The 21656-nt window shown below is 35.5% G+C and overlaps 1 protein-coding gene and 1 long non-coding RNA gene across 7 annotated transcripts in view; both read right to left on the bottom strand.

Moving 5' to 3' along the window:
- git1 (G protein-coupled receptor kinase interacting ArfGAP 1) overlaps positions 1-21656 on the bottom strand; it is a 49187-nt gene that overhangs the window by 16555 nt on the left and 10976 nt on the right. For 3 of the 6 annotated variants that reach the window (XR_012390894.1, XM_009291756.4, XM_692294.10), the window contains exons 4-14: positions 19597-19702; positions 19268-19354; positions 15638-15768; positions 14648-14742; positions 14268-14310; positions 13797-13823; positions 12045-12093; positions 9068-9140; positions 8424-8521; positions 4901-5012; positions 4640-4767 (exon numbers count right to left, since the gene is read on the bottom strand). Coding sequence is in view for 4 of the 6 variants with exons in the window: in XM_009291756.4 (XP_009290031.1) it covers positions 4640-4767; positions 4901-5012; positions 8424-8521; positions 9068-9140; positions 12045-12093; positions 13797-13823; positions 14268-14310; positions 14648-14742; positions 15638-15768; positions 19268-19354; positions 19597-19702 (949 nt within the window). In the remaining 2 variants the exon portion in view is untranslated. The remainder of the gene's footprint in view (positions 1-4639; positions 4768-4900; positions 5013-8423; positions 8522-9067; positions 9141-12044; positions 12094-13796; positions 13824-14267; positions 14311-14647; positions 14743-15637; positions 15769-19267; positions 19355-19596; positions 19703-21656) is intronic. The other 3 variants (XR_012390895.1, XM_073923784.1, XM_005157670.4) reach the window with 1 other exon arrangement.
- LOC141377860 (uncharacterized) lies at positions 1578-3061 on the bottom strand. The gene is made up of 2 exons (XR_012390899.1): positions 2950-3061; positions 1578-2270 (listed from the first exon to the last, which is right to left on the bottom strand). It is a non-coding gene; the product is annotated as an uncharacterized lncRNA (long non-coding RNA).

The raw sequence follows: 21656 nt of genomic DNA on the forward strand, positions 1-21656 counted from the left end.
TCCTGAAGACCAGCCAGAATGCCATAATGTCTGCTGAAAATTACACTTCACAAAGCGTGAATCATCTCAGACTGGTTTCTTGACAATGAGTTCACTGTACTCAAATGGCCTCCACAGTTATAAAGGTAATTCAGTAGCAATACTCGAGAGCTTGCAAATGTAAATGTGAGCACTTGTGATAAGAATATTTGTATGTGTAGGTTGAAATGTACACTTACAGCTCTGATGTGAACAGCTGAAATCCTCGATTTGCACACACACACAACAATCCACACACTTGTGTTTTGAATCGGAAGTTGCAGATTAATAGTTGTGTATTTGTAAAATGTCATTCACAAATACAAAGTGACAGACACACGTGTGCACGGCAAATTTGACTGCATCTTTGCTCTACAACCACAGGTCGGCACTCACAACCTCTCAGATTCGTCAGTACAACTACAAATCTCCCGCGCTCTGACTTTTGCTACACATCTCCCGCGATCTCTGTAGCAGAACTCATCTGTGCACTCGCAGATGCAGAGGCGTGAGCAGCGCGGAGCGGGGGAGGGGCGGGGCTGGTGTAAAGCTGTTTCATTGGCTGAAGCCTGACCAATGAACAATGCCAGCAGCCAACAGGACTGAGGTGCAAAATAATCATTTCCCACGATTATTTTATTATTTAGGGTTTATTTCAACTATTTTCTGAAAAGATTTTTGTTAAATATCATTAATTCTACTGTAATGTACATACCAGTAAAAGAGCAGCAAAGCCAGTTTATTGGCTACAGCCAGCCAATGAGATGGGGCGTTTCTGTTTGTCAGCACACAGGGCAGCTACGTTGTTGGAGGCCTCGAGCAATCAGAGGGTAAGTTATGATTTTTAATAATTATCTATATGTTCAATACTGTTAGCTAAGCTAAGGACTGTGCTGGGTGCTTCTCTTGTGTGTTTTTTAAATAAGAAACAGTTATGAGTTATCTAGGAGCTGCTTTCAATCATGTTATATGGTTCTAAAGATACGATTCAACCCACATGAAATAAGAAGTTGTAATAGTATTTATAGCAAATAATAGTACGTTTTTGAACCATACTAACTATAGTAAACTGTATTATACTGTATATATTGCAGTATCTACAACTTTGTTAATGAATGCAACAGCACACTGTAGTATTAACTAGCATAAACTTTAATAAATTGAAGTATATTTACACACACACACACATTAATAGCAATTAAAAATAACACTAGGCGTTTCAGTTTCTTACAGATCATACCGGTTTTGGTTATTATAACCTGCATCATGTCTATCTATCCATCTATCTATTTACATGTTTGTGTACAGTGTGTCCTTTATATCACTTTTTTAATTATGAACGTTACTAACTATAGGTTATTTCTCAGTTTCCTGTAAGGATGGAGTGACAGGAGAGATCAGCATGTTTCAAGTCGATGAGGAACTCAGAGAAGCTGCATAGCTTGAATAGGATGTTATTTATGCTAAAGATGACATGATGATTCAGCTCATCTACAAACACTTCAAAATGATTCAAATCGTTCAAGAGGAAGCCGACTTAATTTTCTCTTTTTACCTGCCAAGATGACTACAGATTTGAACAAAACACACACTCACCCACACACACAACTTTTATTTTGATAATTGTTTAATGTAGTATTTTTACACTTTACTGTAAGGCAGGGGTGTCAAACTCAGTTCCTGAAGGGCCGTAACCCTGCACGTTTTTAGTTGCAACCCTGCTTCAACACACTTAAGTGAAAGTTTCAAACAAACCTGAAGGACTCAATTAGTTTGATCAGGTGTGTTTAATTAGGGTTAGAACTAAACTTTGCAAAGCTGCAGCCCTCCAGGAACTGAGTTTGACACCTGTTCTGTAAGGGAATGTAATTTGTCAAATAAAATTTACAGTCCAAATAAGTGCAGTGCAAATGTCTAGTTACTTGTATTGAAATATTTCAGGGTTTTTCCTTGTTCATAATGAGATGGAGGTGGTAAATCCAACTTTATCATTACCCAATACCCATCAAATGTTATCTCCTCTTTAATACTTTGCTCAAGCCTTTACTAATGGTCAGAAAGCAGGCCGTTGTGTAAAGCTGGTTGATGCTCGCTGTAATAGAGAGAGATGATGACTGTTCAGCTTATGTTGCTTAACCCTGCAGATGAGATGCTCAAAGTGGACGCTCAGCCGAGCGATGGACACTGTCTCCCTCACCTAGTTGCTCTTCCTTTGAACACACATATCATGTTGAAGGATGCAAGTTGTGGACCTAAATCAGATGTAATGCATGTAGATGTATAAATTAGAAAGAAATGAAACTGCTTTAAAATGTATTAGGTTTTACATATAAATGCGTGTTCTTAACAGATTTGTTTCAACTTGATATTTGCATAATAAATGGCATTAGAATGTTTAGTTTTAAACAGATAGCTATATTTCAATTTTTTCAAATTTAAGCTATATATATATATATATATATATATATATATATATATATATATATATATATATATATATAWATATATATATATATATATATATATATATATATATATATATATATATATATATATATATATATATATATATATATATATATACATATAAGTATACTTCAATTTATTAAAGTTTATGCTAGTTAATACTACAGTGTGCTGTTGCATTCATTAACAAAGTTGTAGATACTGCAATATATACAGTATAATACAGTTTATTATAGCTAGTATGGTTCAAAAACGTACTATTATTTGCTATAAATACTATTACAACTTCTTATTTCATGTGGGTTGAATCGTATCTTTAGAACCATATAACATGATTGAAAGCAGCTCCTAGATAACTCATAACTGTTTCTTATATAAAAAACACACAAGAGAAGCACCCAGCACAGTCCTTAGCTTAGCTAACAGTATTGAACATATAGATAATTATTAAAAATCATAACTTACCCTCTGATTGCTCGAGGCCTCCAACAACGTAGCTGCCCTGTGTGCTGACAAACAGAAACGCCCCATCTCATTGGCTGGCTGTAGCCAATAAACTGGCTTTGCTGCTCTTTTACTGGTATGTACATTACAGTAGAATTAATGATATTTAACAAAAATCTTTTCAGAAAATAGTTGAAATAAACCCTAAATAATAAAATAATCGTGGGAAATGATTATTTTGCACCTCAGTCCTGTTGGCTGCTGGCATTGTTCATTGGTCAGGCTTCAGCCAATGAAACAGCTTTACACCAGCCCCGCCCCTCCCCCGCCCCGCGCTGCTCACGCCTCTGCATCTGCGAGTGCACAGATGAGTTCTGCTACAGAGATCGCGGGAGATGTGTAGCAAAAGTCAGAGCGCGGGAGATTTGTAGTTGTACTGACGAATCTGAGAGGTTGTGAGTGCCGACCTGTGGTTGTAGAGCAAAGATGCAGTCAAATTTGCCGTGCACACGTGTGTCTGTCACTTTGTATTTGTGAATGACATTTTACAAATACACAACTATTAATCTGCAACTTCCGATTCAAAACACAAGTGTGTGGATTGTTGTGTGTGTGTGCAAATCGAGGATTTCAGCTGTTCACATCAGAGCTGTAAGTGTACATTTCAACCTACACATACAAATATTCTTATCACAAGTGCTCACATTTACATTTGCAAGCTCTCGAGTATTGCTACTGAATTACCTTCATACACAGTCACCACATCTCAATCCAATAGAGCACCTTTAGGATGTGGTGGAACAGGTGATTCGCATCATGAACGTGCAGCCAACAAATCTGCAGCAACTGCGCAATGATATCAAATCAATATGGCCCAAAATTTCTAAGGAATACTTCCAGTAACTTGTTGAATCTATTCCACAAAGGATTAAGGCAGATCAAAAGGCAAAAGGGGGTCCAACTCTGTACTAGGAAGGTGTACCTAATAAAGTGGCCGGTGTGTGTATGTTATAAAACGATGAATGGATGGATGGATGGACAGATAGATTTTTTTAAAGTTTAATAATTATTTTGCATAACTGCATAATTGATTAAAATTTAATAACAACGTAAAAATACACTGTGACTAATTACAATAAAGTACATTATTTATGTTACTAAGAATGAGCACTACAAAATATTCCACACAAAAAAAAACGCTCAATTGAGAATGATAAATGCGCAACACCTCAAACAGCAATGCCACCAGAGATGTTCCAGCCAGACACCAACGAATTAGTGGTTTACTTAGTGCTCTCCTACTCTCTGCCATGTCACTTCCTGTGCAGTCCACATGCTCAGACACAGCTTCCTATCTTCAGCCTGCAGAACAATAGCTTCACTGATCACAGCCTTGAAAAGATGATGTCATTCTGCAAATATGAGGCAGGGCTGCTGCTGCTCTTCCAGCGGTGCATGCTGGGACAAGACAACACTGGCTTCTGTACTACTGAATAATATAATCTTTTGCTGGTTCTGCAAAATCAGGATCAATAACTATCAACAATAATTCAAGAAATCAAACATATCAGTGGAGCTGCTGTCGATTCATTATGAAGAACGACAGAAGTTTGGATGGATGAGCACAAATCTTGAAGCCCTCAGACCTATAATCAGGTTTAGGTGGAGCGCAGTGATCATTTTCCCCCTGGTAAACACCCAGTGAGCTCACCTTGGCCCGGTTGTTGCGTTGGGTGTTGTTATTATTCTGTGCGGTCAGCTCGCTGTCTGTGTCTTCATCAGACGCTACGCTGTCATAATCGTGCTGGTCATCGTCCACCTGACTCAGATCCAGCGGGTCTGAAAAACAACAAAACAAAAGATAGCATCATTAATATTGGGAGAAGCAGAGATAGACTCCGCTATATCCATCTGTGCTGAAGCTGTGTTGACGTTCTGCTGTGGTTTAGGAAATGCAATGTGGGTGTCTGACCTGTGGGGCTCGTCAGGCCTTTTCCATGTTGCCGTCGCTTGGCGTCGCTGAGGATGTCGATAATGAGGGTGGCGAATTCCCGCGCATTGAAGCGTGCTAATTTCTGCCGCCCCTAACAATGACAAAAGAAATAAACACAAATGAACTATAATCGAAACATTAAGAGACCACTTGGGAATTCTAAGTTTCTCTGGATTTGGAGTTTTGTATTTAAGTGTTTGACTAAAATGTAAATTTCGTTACTTCTTCTGTGACACTGACTACACTTACAGCACACAGTTCGATTAACTTCATTGCATCACCAAACTATCCACATTTCTTCTTGAGTTTTATGTAATTTCTGGTCTTTCATATTTAATTTGTCGACTTTAACAGCAGTTTGGCACTTTCACTTTCATTTAGAAACATTTCATGCATGCCCCACAAGACAAACAAGATATTGGATGCGAGTATGAACTGCAGAGTGTTGTTTTAAAAGAATTTAATACAGCACACTATATTGGAAAAAAAACCTCCACATTTAATGATGCAGGTGTCTGTGGTCCTTCACTGACTTGGTAGGTGCAGAGAATAGTGTCAAACAGCTGTGGGTGTATAGACTATCCTGTTGCAAAATTTGGCAAAAATCCTACACGACGGTAATAGTTTGACTAAAAAGTTTACAACATGTCTGTACTGCACTACAATAACAGGGCTAAAATCGGCATACTACATATGTCTTATATTAAGATGTCTGTTTAGTTTGATTATGACCTTAATCGGACTGAAGTAATCAAAAATGGCTGTTTACATGGTCGACTCTTAATCAAAGTATTGTCTTAATCATACTAAAACCGGATTATTGGTGTCCATGTAAACGTACTCACTGACAATTAGAGCATTTCATTAGAGCATACGTTTACAGACTTGTTTATTCTCATGTTTAGACCAGCAACATTTTAATTCATTCAATTTAATTAGGAAATTATTACTTGTTGGAATATCCCTGATTTTTAAAATCACAACTTTTTTTTCCATTTTTCTTCAAAATTTAGATTTTCTGACTAAAGGGTATTTCTGAGGGGGAAAAAAGTTCTAAATGACAACCATTCTTTTTTAAAATTTGAAAGAAATGTTAGCAGACCTTTACCGAATAATAATAATAATAAACAACAATAGTAATAAAAATACTTACTCCCAGGGTCATTTATTTCGAAGTTGATATTTAGTCACACTATATTGGTGTTTCGTAATATATATAAAAAAAAAATAAAAATTTATATATATATATATATATATATATATATATATATATATATATATATATATATATATATATATATATTTTACATATATAAATTTTTTTTTTTTTTTTACATTTAACTTAAACCCATACCTAATAAATCTATGAAAACTGAGAAGTAACATTGGTCTTTTGAATCTTTTCTGTAGCTAAACAGATATACATTTTTGCCATTTTGACAAAAATGTTTTATATATATATATATATATATATATATATATATATATATATATATATATATATATATAAACATTTTTGTCAAAATAATGTTAAAAAAGTTAATCAAATACAGTTTATTAATACAGTAAAAGTAGTAATATTATGAAATATTGACTTAAAATACACTGATTATAACAATATATATATATATATATATATATATATATATATATATATATATATATATATATATATATATATATATATATATATATATATGTGTGTGTTGTTATAATCAGTGTATTTTAAGTCAATATTTCATAATATTACTACTTTTACTGTATTAATAAACTGTATTTGATTAACTAAATTCTCTCCTGATGGGCATACAGGCTTTCTGCAGGTTTCATCAGGTTAAATTTAAGACTTCTTAAAGACTTTAAGACCATTATGAATGAAATATTAGACTTATACAGGGCTAAATGGTAAGGTTTTTTCCCGAATATCCCAGTTGCAAAAGATTTTCACTTGCCCTGTCAAAAACGATTTATATTTTTTGTCAAATAAGTTTTATTGAAGACAAGGAAAGAAAAGGATTCTCTGTTTTACACATTCTGTCCACATATAACATAGGCAAAGCAAAAAAAGGAAAAACAATCTAAAAATCATAATAACAAATAAAAACCCACCCACATAACAAGCCAACTTGTTTACAACGACTTGTTTGAACAACAGAGTATGATGACAAAGCATATTCTGATAAAGATGACATAAAACATTACAGAAGTGATGCAGTATTCCACAAGGTTTTTTTTTTGTGGGAACAGATAAAAGGATTACAAATGTTGTCAAATTGCTCAAGTTTTCTTTAAAAAAAATATCTAATTCACTTAAATGATTATAATTTAATACATTTAATAATACAATAATAATTTAATAGTAAGAAATATAGGTCAGGTCAGTATCTTCAGTGGTATTTAAATGGAGAACTTTTAAACAAATGTTACTATAAGGAATGTAATTAAATGCTATTTTTAAATAAGAAGTTAAAAGTTTTATTGAGTTTATTGGAGATTGTAACGGCCAGATTGGGTAGCTATACACGATTAAAAGGATCAATTGGCTACTCTGGCATAACACTTCACATTATAAACAAGTAAAGTAATAGAGCCTTTAGATTACATAATCTTACCAAGCCTTGCAAAGTGATTGTGATTTCAAAAATAAAAACACCCAGATTAAATTTGTTGATTGTTTTACACTAATGTTTACGTTAAAACCAGAGTGAAACTTAATAAAATGTGTTAACTGCAAAACACTTCACTCATTATACAAAACAGACAAAAACATGAAATAACCAGAGGTTAAAAAAGTGTGAATGCAGCGTAAAATGTTTATGAATGAAAGCCCTTCTGTGGGATTCTGGGTCAGATTATAAAGCGATACTTGCAAATTTGTCAAACAAAGTAGATAGTATTTGAGCACTTAGTTGTTCTCCAACATGTTATTACAGAGGGCGACGTTTTTAAGGCTGAAAAGCACTGCCACATCAACAGCTCAGCGCTCCCACTCTTGACCACTGGGTGTGTGTGAGTGTGTGTCCCTCCGCCCATCATCTCTTTCCATGTCTCAAAACCTCATGTATACGCAAAAGAACAGGAAATTCTCAGCCTGTCCAATCAGCCTGCAGGAAACGTGTCTTCGAACAAACGCACTTAGTGGTCTTGCTGTATAAAAGAACTATTTCAGGCAGTGGCACTGAGAAGGTCAGATGAGGATGCCAATGGAAATGCTGAAAGGGAGGGAGTCTGTGTGCGTCTACAGCAGTTACGCAGCTGGAAAACATACTTTTCATTGGTTTGCCGGCCAAACCTGAGCCTCAGACGTTTGCACAACCACAAAACGTCTATTTTTAGCCCTCCTCCTGCCGCACCACAGATATCATCTCTCCTTTGTGCCTCCATCAAAAACGGGCCCACGTGGAAATGACGTCCCCTTACGCAAGGGGGCAGCAAGAGAGGAATTCTTCCTCCCAAAATGTACTTCCTCTGAGGCTCAGAAATAAGTTGTGTGTGTGTTTACCTGGTTGCGTGTCGCTGAGTATTCAGGATTGACGGGTAAGAATGGGACAGCGCTCCGTTCGGTCACCAGCGTACTGTGGTTCTGAGTTGTCAGCCACACTGAGAAATAGAACGGACACATGTAAACACCACAATTATAAACAAACAGACTCTGAAGTCATGAGGTTTTCAGAAAGCATCTACTCCTCCCGTTAGGATTGTATGTATTTATGTGTGTGTGTGTGTGTGTGTGTGTGTGTGTGTGTGTGCGTGTGCATGTGCATGTGTGTGTGTTTGGACCCCTGCCTTGCTTCCAGCCCTGCTTACCATCAAAATCTCAGCCTGGCATCCCAGCATGCTACCTCTTCTGCTCTACTACCAGGAACGAAAGTTGAAGGAGTGCGAAAGAGAGAGAGGAGGAGGAGAGATCCCTGAGGCACTCCCTCGCTCTCTTTCACCCTCCTTCCATCTCTCCCTCCCTCCCTTCTATACAGACTGACTGCACGGCTAAAGTCCTTCTATAGTCAGTGTTTATAAAGCACACTGATCACTGTGTCTCGTGGGACAGAGATTCATGTCCTCCTCACGCCTTCAGACCGTTCCATAACTACATTAGGAAAAGAGAGAGAGAGCAGGGGAGGCTGGGAAGGGGGTTTTGAGTCTTACCTGCATCATTCTCTCTACGGTCCACTTCATCGTACACGTCCATAGCCAGCTCCTCGAACAAACGATTATTTAACTGTGTCCACACACACACACACACACACACACACACACACACACACACACACACACACACACACACACACACACACACACACACACACACACACACACACACACACACACACACACACACACACACACACACACACACACACACACACAAACAAACAAACAAACAAACACGTCAGTATGTGACATTAAACTTCAGATAGAAGATGGAAAAAAACAGGGCACACACACACACACACAACAGGAAGACATCGGTGAGAAGACAAAACAAAGCAACATGCTCCAACAAGGTGCTAAATAAAGATTAACGCAAGCAGAGGGAGTTCAAAGCATCTGCTAAATATATCTGCAGAATATCTGAGCTTTTGAAGATTTCATTAAATATATTCGACTCAAGTCGCTCGAGAAGAGAGGATAATCAGGATTCCTGAGAGAAGTCATTATTCTGATCAAAAATGCTGCATGATAAACATAGTCACAGACAGTAAGAAGAACATACAGTTGAAGTCAGAATTATTACCCCCCCCCTAATTATTAGCCCCCTGTTTATTTTTTTCCCCAATTTCTGTTTAACCAAAAGTAGATTTTTATTCAACACATTTCTAAACATAATAGTTTGAGTTACTCATTTCTATTAACTGATTTCTTTTATCTTTGCCATGATGACAGTAAATAATATTTGACTAGATATTTTTCAAGACACTTCTATTCAGCTTAAAGTGACATTTAAAGGCTTAACTAGGTTAATAAGGTTAACTGGGCAGGTTAGGGTAATTAGGCAAGGTATTATATAACAATAGTTTGTTCTGTAGACTATTGAAAAAAATAATAGCTTAAAGGAGCTAATAATTTTGACCTTAAAATGTTTTTTTTTTTAAATTAAAAACTGCTTTTATTTAGCTGAAATAAAACAAAACTTTCTCCAGAAGAAAAATATTATCAGACATACTGTGAAAATTTTCTTAAAAAAAAAATTAAAAGAGGGACGAATAATTTTGACTTCAACTTAATTTAATGTGAGGAGCAAAAAAAATAAATTAATGAAATGTCAGTGTTGTTGGAGTTTCCCAGTGCATTGGTTACAAATATATAGACTGTTAGCTAGTTGGTTAGGAAAAATCTAATGAAAATTCCATTAGTGAACTTTCAAGAGGAAGAATATAAGTCTTTGGCTGTAGTTACAGATGACAGATATTTTTACAAGATTAAATAAAATATTTCAGCAACCAGGTCCATATTCTCTGGACCTATGATTTTCAATTTTAGCATTTCTTTCAAATTTCAGATAATAATGTAGTCATTAAGACATTTCTTTTGACATAAAATACCAAAAGAGGTGTCATGTTTTTAGACATGTTTATATTCATTTATGACAATATCATAGGTATACTTTTTTTTTTGAACAACAATTTTTATTTTTAACATTTTCAAATTGACAAAGATTTCATTTTTTTCAGTTAAGCAAAAAAAAAAAAGAATAAATAAATAAAATATAACAAGAATGATATAAACTCAAAATAACTTAATAAACTTTGAAAAAACAAAAGAAAATTGTAGTAGTAAATAGTTATACTAATATTAAATAATTTAGAAATAACATATTTGTCTAATTTATATACTTTCAATGACCATCAGTTCAACTAAACTCACCATCTAGACTTTCCAAAAAGTCATAAAAAACTTTCCAAATAGACCAAAATATACGAATATGTATACATTATAATTCATATTTATAAAAAAAAAACAATTTTGTAACATTAGAAGCACTGATATTTGGTAGAATAATCCTGAATGTCAATGACAATTTATTATTTATTATTCTTATACATTTAAATTTTCTAAAAAAAAAAAAATAAATAAATAAATAAAATCCTTTAAATGAAAATTGTTTTTAATTAGTAAGAAATGTTACATTAACATTTTTTAAAGTTCACATTTCACTCAACCCCATTTAAAACCCAGTAAATAAACTCAGTAAATCCAGAGAAACTGAAGTGAGTATATTAAGTACATATTAAAAACTAAAAAGAAAAAAAAATAACATTCTCACCTGTAAACGATTATCTCATTTATGAGGGAAGTTAAATATTTGTGTTTTTTACAACCAAAGGCTGTGCACACTTAAGAATATTGGAAAAGTCATAGATTTTTTATTGTGAGTGACGACACAAACTGACCATTCAAGACGTGTTGATGTGTTTGCAGTGGTCAAGTGTGAAATCAGTGTACAAATATAGATCTATCTTTCCTATTCTAATGGCATCAGTTTGAAAGCTTTCACAGAACATTGTTATCAACTCACCATTAAAATCAAGCCAACCTTTATTTCATCTCATTAAATATTTCGTTTAACATATTCTTAGTATATAGGCATATTGTAAAGCTATTATATATTAGTGTACATAATATATACAGTGCTCAGCATAAATTAGAACACTCCAATTTAAGAATGAATATCTACGTCTCAGTAAATATAGACAATATATGTTGATGCAATTGAACAAAACAGTTTTATTAAACAGATATATTTTATTAAAATAATATTTAGTCACCAAACATCCTTAGAAATTAAAAAATAATACAATTAAATTCAAGCTAAATATTGCAAAAAAAACTACAATTTTTTTTTTATTTGTATTTTATATTTTTTTCTAGCATATAAATTTGGGAGTACAAATTTTTGGATAGATGAATATATGTGTATTTATACACACACACATTTATTTATTTATATATAAATTACAATACAAGTTCACCTGAACATATGTGCTAGCATTTGGAAAAAAAAACAAAGAATCATTTAGGAATGAACCACACATTTTATCACTTGTTGCTTTGGGTTGCGCCAGTCTAACAAAATCTAATCCCTAAAATTCTCTGTAGCAGCTCATCAACCTGCATCACTCACCGCTTGGAGCTTCTTCTTGGCTGCCTTGGCCAGTTCAGAGAGGTCCAGGCTACACAAAGACAAAGACACAGACACAGGAGTAAAAGGATGCTGGAGACATGCGGACAGAGAAAGATGAGGAGAGAGGAAAGGAGACATGTGGGAAGAACGAGCTGGATGAATTAATGGATTGATGAATTGATGAATGTATGGATAGATGGGGTGGGACATGGGTAGCCGAAAAACATGAGGAGGAACAGGAGGGTTCTAAACGGGACAAATATATTTTACTTGATATAATTTGTTAGAAATCCACTGGCTTTTAATGCTCCAATGTTATGAAATAAATGTGGAAAAGAGTGGAAATACTATAGTAACCCTGTCTACTTAACTTTATCCAACAGCTTGTGTGGCCTCAGCTAATTTGTTTCTAAATAATTATATATACTAAATTGTGCATAATAAGAGAAATAAAATACCTTGTATATAGGTAAGAAAACATAAACCATTTTGATTTTTATTTGACAGTAAGGGTATGTTCACACTTTTAGTTCAGTTCACTTGGTTCTTGTGATTAAGCCCAATTTTGTTTTTAATAAATAAAGTAATGGTTAATTTAGCTTTCATACCTGATTTAATGATATGATGATCATAATTAGCTTATCATGTCATGACTTTTAAGACCAAACTTAAAAAACTACAAATACATTAATAAAATGGTTCTCTCCGTGTTCATGTGGGTTCATGTGGCTGGAAGGGCATCTGCTGTGCAAAACAAATGCTGGATAAGCTGGCGATTTATTCCGCTGTGGTAACTCCTGATTTAATAAAGGGACTAAGCCCAATGAAAATGAATGAATGAATGAATGAAAAATGGAACTTTTAAGATGTATTTTTTGCCATTTGAGTTTACTAAACATTCAAACAGCAATACTACTGTAATGGCCACATGTGTTTATGTGCGTACATTATTAGGCTTATGAGGATATCAGATTTTCTTGTTGCGATTAATTGCTGAAACTTATATCACAGCATTGCCCCAAGATGTTTAATAACACTTTATTGATATATAGTATACAACCAAGCACATGTTGTTCATTAGAAGCAGGTAATGAAGTATTAACCATTTACCTGTCTACGCAAAATGCGAGCAGGCTTCTGTGGCTCCGCTCAGGCTCTTCTTTTTTTCACTTGTTTGGTCACCAGCGATCGTTGGGACAATGTGCGAACAAAATGGCGATGATTGGCCACGCCTACTTGTAGCTTTATTTGCGCTCTTCAGAAACCTATGGGTGACGTCATGGATACTACGTCCATATCTTTTACAGTCTATGATATCGACATACATCTATCATACATGATATTATTGGAGTTGTGAGAACTCTTGAAGATTGTGAAAAGATGTAAAAACCGCATCAGGAATTCCTCAACAGATGTAGACCAGCTGCAAGCAGATGACATTTTAAACAGCTGCACTGAACTTTAAGTTTAAATGTAAAAACAAAACAAACAAAAATAGGTATGCTTGAGTTTGTTACTTTAATACAGTGACATAAGGTCCTTTTTTGCCTTATAGCTCATGGTTTTGCTAATTTTCACTACACTGAACATCGCAAGTGTGAACATACCCTTAAAAATCACATGATATTGTGCAAATCTCCAACTCCTGCCTCATCTCTCCAGATACCCACATCCAGATGAAGTCCATGTGAGAAAGAAAGTGAGCAGAGTTTATGAAGAGGGGGATGAAAAGAGAGAGAAGGAGAGAGATACCTCTGCGTCGGGCACTTAGGGCGAGCTCTGCCTCCAAAAGCGCAGCAAGATGGAGAGAACAGAAAACGAGTGAGCGAGACCGAAAAGTGGGCAGAAGACAGTAAGATAGAGGGAGAAAGAAAAGGGACAGACCCCGTATCAACATTCCTTCTGGACAGGTCAGTAAAGTTCATTCAGATATGGTGCATTTGAGCTTGTCAGCCTTTCAGGTTAAGGGCACGCTGTGTCCTAATGTAATCTGATTAACCGTGTAGCACAACCTGCTGGCCAGCACACTCAAATACACCCGCTGTCAACTTATCTTAACACTCTATCTACCCTATACGGGCAGTGCTTAGGAAAAGACTTGAGGGAGGATATCATGCATGGTGACAGGTAATAAACAAAACTGCACTGATGCTTCTCAATATGTATAGACAGTATTATTTCTATTATGAGTCAGACACATACAAAAACACTCAAACAATGTACCTGTCTGCCATCTGAGGGATGATATAATGACCATTCTTATGATCTGCAAAAACACAGACACAAGAAAAACAATGTAGAAGTTTTCATCCTCATTTCAAGAGGACAGACTGCTTATTTTACACCACGCACAAACAGGACATGCTGATTTTGATGCCCAAATTAACAGGTTGCAGTATTCACACTGCAAGTGTAAACCTCACAGCAGAAGCTTAGGTGTAATGTGTGTTTCAGCGCTGAGCCTATTTTTATGTGGAATCTGCACTGAATTTGGTTGGTTGAAAATGCATTAGAAACTTATCCATTCTCTGCAATCTGGATTTTTTTAAAGAAGGTCCATACACTGATTTATCACCATTATTAAAGAAATATTGAATACTCACCTGGGCGACGTCCACACAGGTAGAAGGCCAGTCTGTCCGTGAGCTCATACTGACACTCCACCAAGCGTTCGGCCAACTCCACGTGACCCGCTTGCCTGCAAGCATAAAGTCACATCACACACTATATAAAAATAATACATTTACACACACACTATCATACAAAGGTTTAAAGTGAGGAAGACTGTAAGGTAATTTTTTTGTTGCTTTTTGAACAGAGTAGAATGTTCCAATCTTAAACAACTTACGGTAATGCTACTGACTTAATATAACATTTACAATAGCATGGAGTGATGGATCTATGGAAGTATAGATGAATGGAAGTGTGAAAGTATGAATGGATGGAAGTATTGACGTGTGAAAGTTTGAATGGATGGACGGATCATGGAAGTATGGATGAATGGATGGATGGAAAATAGATAAATGGAAGTATGAATGGATGGAAGTATGGATAAATGGATAGATGGAATTATGGAGGTAAGGGTGAATGGAAGTGGTAATGTAAGGATGGATGACAGGATGGCAATATGGATGGATGGCAGTATGAAAGAATAGCAGTATGGATGAAAGGAAGTATGGATAGATGGAAGCATGGATGAATGGAAGCGTGAAAGTATGGATGGAAGCATGGAAGTATGGATGAATGAAAGTGTAAAAGTATAGATGAATGGAAGTGTGAAAGTATAGATGAATGAAAGTGTAAAAGTATAGATGAATGGAAGTGTGAAAGTATGGATGGATGGAAGCATGAATGAATGGAAGTATGGATGGCAGTATAGATGGATGGAAGTGTAAAAGCATGGATGGAAGGAAGTATGGATGAATGGAAGTATGTATGGATGAATGGAAGGATGAAAGTATGGATGGATGAAGCAAAGATGCATGGAGGTATGGATAAAAGTTTTGAAGTATGGATGGAAGGATAGAAGTTTGGACAAACAGAGAGGAGGAATGGCTCAACAGAGAGACAGTAGATGAATGGAAGGCCTTTACCGTGCATAGTCTATGGGTGTTCGGCCATTGATATCTGGAGCTCCCGGATCCGCTCCATACACAACCAGCAGCTCAGCCTGGAGAACCTGTCCCGCTTTGGCAGCCACATGGAGAGGGGTTGTGCCCTTTTCCTGTGGAGGCAACATCAAGGGTGTGAGTGATAGGCATGGGACGATAACCGTTTTCAAGGTATACCGCGGTTTAGAAAAGTCAAGGTTTTAAAAACGCCAACATTTTCAGTACTACCATTCTTAATGTATGTGTAATATTTTTTTTACATTTTTGTTTCTTAGGACAACAGTATCTCCAGCAGAAAAGATATCTAAAGGTGTCGTTTTAAACTGTAAAGAAATCTATGTTTTTGAAACTAATGAAGACATCAGAAGTCAAAGATTCATTTGAAATATTTAGTCTGACATGTTTACTGCTCCAAAATATTATAAATCTTTCACAAAGGTGAAAAAGTTGTTGTTTCTTACCCAGACATTTAAAAAGAATATATTTTAGAGCAGTGATCACAATACCATGATACCGTAAAACCGTGATAATTTTATCCAAGGTTTTCATACCATCAGAATCTCTCTACAGCCACTGTTCAATCAGCTGATTTCATAGTCAGTCTACACGTCTACATTTCAGATCCACCGTTTCAGAAAATAAGAGCTTTAACACCAGGTTGTTAGAGGAAGTCAGTAATAGGAACTGACCATCAGGTCGGTCCCTCAAGAAATATATCTTCTCTGGGCATTTTCATGTTTGTATTTACACGGTCACTAGAAACTCTTAAGTGATGCTTGTCGACCAACAGCAACATCAAGAGCAGCAGCCAATAAAAGCAATAACTGGATGATGGAAGATACTGTTCAAAGTTGTGTTTTAGTTGTGTGGTTTGTGAGTTTGTGATAGATACACGAGTTGTGATTTAAAGAGCAGAAAAGAGGGCTGTGAAATTAAATCTCCAACTAAAAAAACTACATATCATCAAGTCTGAGAAAAGAACACCTTTAAAGCAATGCTGCACACAGGTAAAACATTAGCTTTTTATGTTAATGTCTAAAATACAGTGTTAATTGTTTTGTATAGAATGCCTTCAATCAATCAATACATATTTACGCTTCTGTACTAGTTTCTGTTGGGCTGAGTTAGATCTTACCCTAAAGTATGACCTAATTTAGTCATTCTTATAACGAAAGGTGTTCCCATTTCTTGTGGTGCCAATAGTTCTAGGAACTAAGAAAATGTTTATCCTATGCAAAACCCTTTAATATAGTGAGCATATAGACTGTTTGTCTTTTAATAACCTTAAGTTAAATCAAGTCAGCTTTAATAACATAGATCTTTATGCAAAACATATAGTCCCAAAGCAGCTTGAAGCTTTACGGTAATATTGTACATTCTAAAGTAACAGAATAAATGCAAACATCAAATATAGTCAATCAAGCATGTTTTGTAAAACATGTTAAAAAAAGAAAAACAAGTCTAAAAAGACATTTGATATTATTACAAAAGAAAACTAGAAATATTTTGGTTTGGAAAGGATGTAGGATATCAAATCGGATGTTATAAACAAGTGGATACAAAAAGATAACAATGCAGTGCTGTTTACCATCTGAGTGACTATTGTAGTTCATATTAACAGCCTGAATTCACTGTTATTTTTAGCTTGCAGTTTCTGTCTTACTAATTTTGAAGGAGTTATGTTCTAAAAATAGCCCGCAATAGGCGAAATCCGAAATAGTCAGCTTTATTTTTTACAATTATTATAGACGTTTTAAGGCTGTAAAACCCCTCACTGCCCACTTTATACACTTTTCTCAGACAGGTATTAACATTTTTACACTTTTCTCTCTTGATTAAACGCTCTCAAAGTTCAAACCTTCATAGAAAAATAATTCCAGTATTATGAAATGAACCCAAAGATTAAAGCCATTTGATCTTCACTTATTTCCTTTAACATGTTCAAAAGTTCAACTTTTTGTGCAATGGTTAGCCTCTTCCTCTGCCTTTTGGGTGTTACTGCAGGTGCCTTTGACGGTGTAGAATGTTTCATCAACAATGTGGAGAGAAAACTTGCAAACATAAAATACAGCACTTCAGAGTCACTGCTAGCGATCATAGATTTATGTAGTTTTGACAAGCTGAACATATTCTGTACTGTATAAGTGACACGGCACGGAGGAGATTGATTGACAATGGTCTACAGTGGAGATTCTCAATGGTTCACTAGTGGGCCTTAGCGATCCTGCAGGTGGGCCGTTAGATTAAAATTAACTTAAATATTATTCTATAATTATTTGATTTCATGATTAAATTTGTCATATTAAAATTATAGTAGTAATGGAATTTCCCGTTTTCTGTGATTGAACAGGGTAATTCGGATTCAAAAACAGCCACACTGATAATTACAGACATAACTGTGGCTTAAACTTCCAACCTCTGCGCGTCAACTGGGACTACTTTCTCAGTTGTATAAGCAAACAGTTAAGGTAATGATGATTAGAATTATAATAACTAGCTTGCACATGCTTCACATCTGTGACTCGTACTTTATCAGAGTCGCACAAGTCCATTGATTCAGAAACTATGCTTTGTGTGAACACACTAATTAACAGCTTGTCCGTACAGAACAATGATGTCCAGCTACAAACCAAACCACCTTTAGATCAATGAGTTTCAATAGATTTAAACGGTTTTTACTGTATTTTACTATTAGGCTTAGGGTTAGTTTGTTTATTTTAATAGATATAGATAGATTATTTATTATAACACAGTTAAAGTCAGAGCAAGGAAATTTTCACAGTATGTCTTATAAAAAAAATTCTTTTGGAGAGTCTTATTTATTTTATTTCGCTGGAATAAAAGCAGTTTTTTTTTATTTTTAAAGAACATTTTAAGGTAAAAATTATTAACCCCTTTAAGCTATATATTTCTTTAGTCTACAGAACAAACCATTGGTACACAATAACTTGCCTAATTACCCTAACCTGCCCAGTTAATCTAATTAAACTAGTTCAACCATTAAATGTCACTTTAAGCTGTATAGAAGTGTCTTGAAAAATATCTGGTAAAATAATATTTACTGTCATCATGGCAAAGATAAAACAAAACAGTTATTAGAAATCAGTTAAAACAATTTTGTTTAGAAATGTGTTGAAAAAAATCTGTCCATTAAACAGACATTGGGAAAAAATGTATATATATATATTTTATTTTATTTTTTTCCCCCCAAAGCCAATCAGGACCCAGTACACAATGCGCTTTAAAAAAAATTGTCAAATTGCACAAAAAAAATAAAAAATCAGAGAAATTGTGAGGCTGCCAAAAGTGAACCATGTTAGAGTGAAGGACCACTCTATTTGTTAAACATTTTTTAATAAATATATATAACATAAAATAATTATAAATAATAATAATAGTAAATAATAAAAATGTTTATTAATACATAGAACAAATTCCTGTTTCTTTTATTCTGAATATCCATGAAACATTTTCATGGCCTCAGATTTATGCAATAAAGCTCTAAATCAGTAACAGAAACATATATTCTCTCCTTTTATCTAGTATTAATGGTCATATCTGCTTTCGTTTTGATGTAGAACACCTGACAGAACAAAAGACGACTGATCTTACCGGGTGGAAGAAGTTGGCTTGTGCCCCCAGTGACAGCAGCCGTAAACATGTCTCCAGACTTCCTGTCCGCACACTTGAGTGCAGTTGCTGCAGGCAAGAACAGGAGAATAAGCGAGTATGTGAGAGAGACCCAGCATGAAAGAGATCCTCTCATTAGGGCCGTTCAATAGCACTGAGGAAGGCACATTTATTCACTAGCGGGGTGTCATTTTAAGGGCCCTCCTGCAAGGGCACAGACAGTGGGGAGCAGAAAGAGGCCGTGAGGAAAGACAGAATGACAGTAAAAGGGAAAAGACTGAGATAAACAGTGCCTTGTGTGATGGTCTCACCTTGCTAAGGTCCTTAGTAGTGACTCCGTCGTCATCACGACAGGGCAACTTATGGACAAAGGCTAACATCTGGTACTTGGCGCGAATGAACTCTGACTTTGTGGGGCTGCAGGGTGAAGAGTGCAGAAATAAGAGGAGAACAAAGTCAATATTAATAAATTAACATAAAAAGGGACTCATACTCAATAATAGTCCTATCCACATCAATGTAATCACGACTGCTTATTTAAAACTACTGGACTCTACTCTGATGGAAGTGAAACTCTTGAGCTGGAAAATTACACACACACAGATAATGGACACATTCACACACCAACAGATAGATGCATATGTACTTACACTATTTTGCTGCACAATCAAACTCCCTTTGAGAGGTCAAATTGAAGACCTTTTTATTAGAGGTGCAGTGAAGATGAGACAGGAAATGGGCAATTTTTCATCACTCACTATGATGTGTTTAGAGTGTTCTAGAATCTGTGTTGATATGGACCTCACCTGCTGATACTTTTAAAAACGCTCTGATACTGATGACTAGGGCTGGGCGATTAATTGAAATGTAATCGAAATCGACATTCAGAACATAAAATCGTTTACAGGTGAATTTTTTAACTGCTTTCCCTGCGGCATGTGGAGTCACGTGACTCATGCTTCTTTTGCTCCATTACTTCTGCGTCGAGCGTATGGTCCAGAGCAGCCTATGTGCAGTCACATACACACGCACCACTCAAAAATGTAACTACAAGTCACGACGACGCATAGTGCAAGCTCTTGTATTGGTTGGTTTGGTATCGCGACGAGCGTGGATGACGCAGAGAGCAGCGAGCCAGTTGGAGCGACTTTACATTAAAATATTTGTTTACAGAAGATGCAAGAAACACATCACCTATAATATCATCATTATTATTATTATTATTATTATCATTATTGTTGTTATTTTATTTAGAAGAAATACTGCTTATTTTCTACTTTTAATATGAAAAACATTGAAAAAATAATTATTCATATATATATATATATATATATATATATATATATATATATATATATATATATATATATATATATATATGTATGTGTAAATATATATATATATATATATATATATATGTGTGTGTGTGTGTGTGTGTGTGTGTGTGTGTGTGTGTGTGTGTATATATATATATATATATATATATATATATATATAGGCAACGCAGTGCTGCAGTAGGTAGTGCTATTGCCTCACAGCAAGAAGGTCGCTGGTTCGTGCCTCGGCTGGGTCAGTTGGCGTTTCTGTGTAGAGTTTGCATGTTCTCCCTGCGTTTGTGTGGGTTTCCTTTGGGTGCTCGGGTTTTCCCCACAGTTCAAAGGCATGCCGTACAGGTCAATTGGGTACTAGGCTCAATTGTCCGTAGTGTATGAGAGTGAATGAGTGTGTTTGGATGTTTCCCAGAAATAGGTTGCAGCTGGAAGGGTATTCGCTGCGTAACAACATATGCTGGATAAGCTGGCGAAAAGAAAGAAAAAACTGTTTAATTAATCGAGATTTTGATTTTAGGCTAGATCACCCAACCCTACTGATGACCAGGATGTACTTTTTAATCAGGTGGACTAAGATATATTTTTTTAATCAGCATTTTATTATTATGTCATTGCTGTGGTAGTGTAAAAATGACTCTCTCTCCTCCTTTTAGCTTCCAGAGCTCCTTTATGAGACTCGAGGCAGGTGACGCGTCCAGGTGCCCCTGATTATCTCACTTACGCCACCCGCCTCGTACGCCCTCACGGCTCTCACCCCCACTTCACTCGCCACAGCTCATTTTCAAAATATATGCACATCTTGGTCTTTCCATTTAAGCATTTTTTTATGTGATAAGGCAAAATGTGCCTAAAAATATGTGGATGGAAACATGGCTACTAGGGATGCCACGGTTCTCAATATAATATTGAACCGTTCGGTACGACCTCCATGGTTCAATACGCGCTTGTGAATTGCGGTTTTCTCCGTTTTGCATTTAAACAATTTATGTGCATTTTATATCTCACCGAATTGACTGTGTGTGCCTGTAAGTCCATGAGCT

This window comes from Danio rerio, chromosome 15, assembly GCF_049306965.1.
Source record: "Danio rerio strain Tuebingen ecotype United States chromosome 15, GRCz12tu, whole genome shotgun sequence".
Lineage (NCBI taxonomy): Eukaryota > Metazoa > Chordata > Actinopteri > Cypriniformes > Danionidae > Danio > Danio rerio.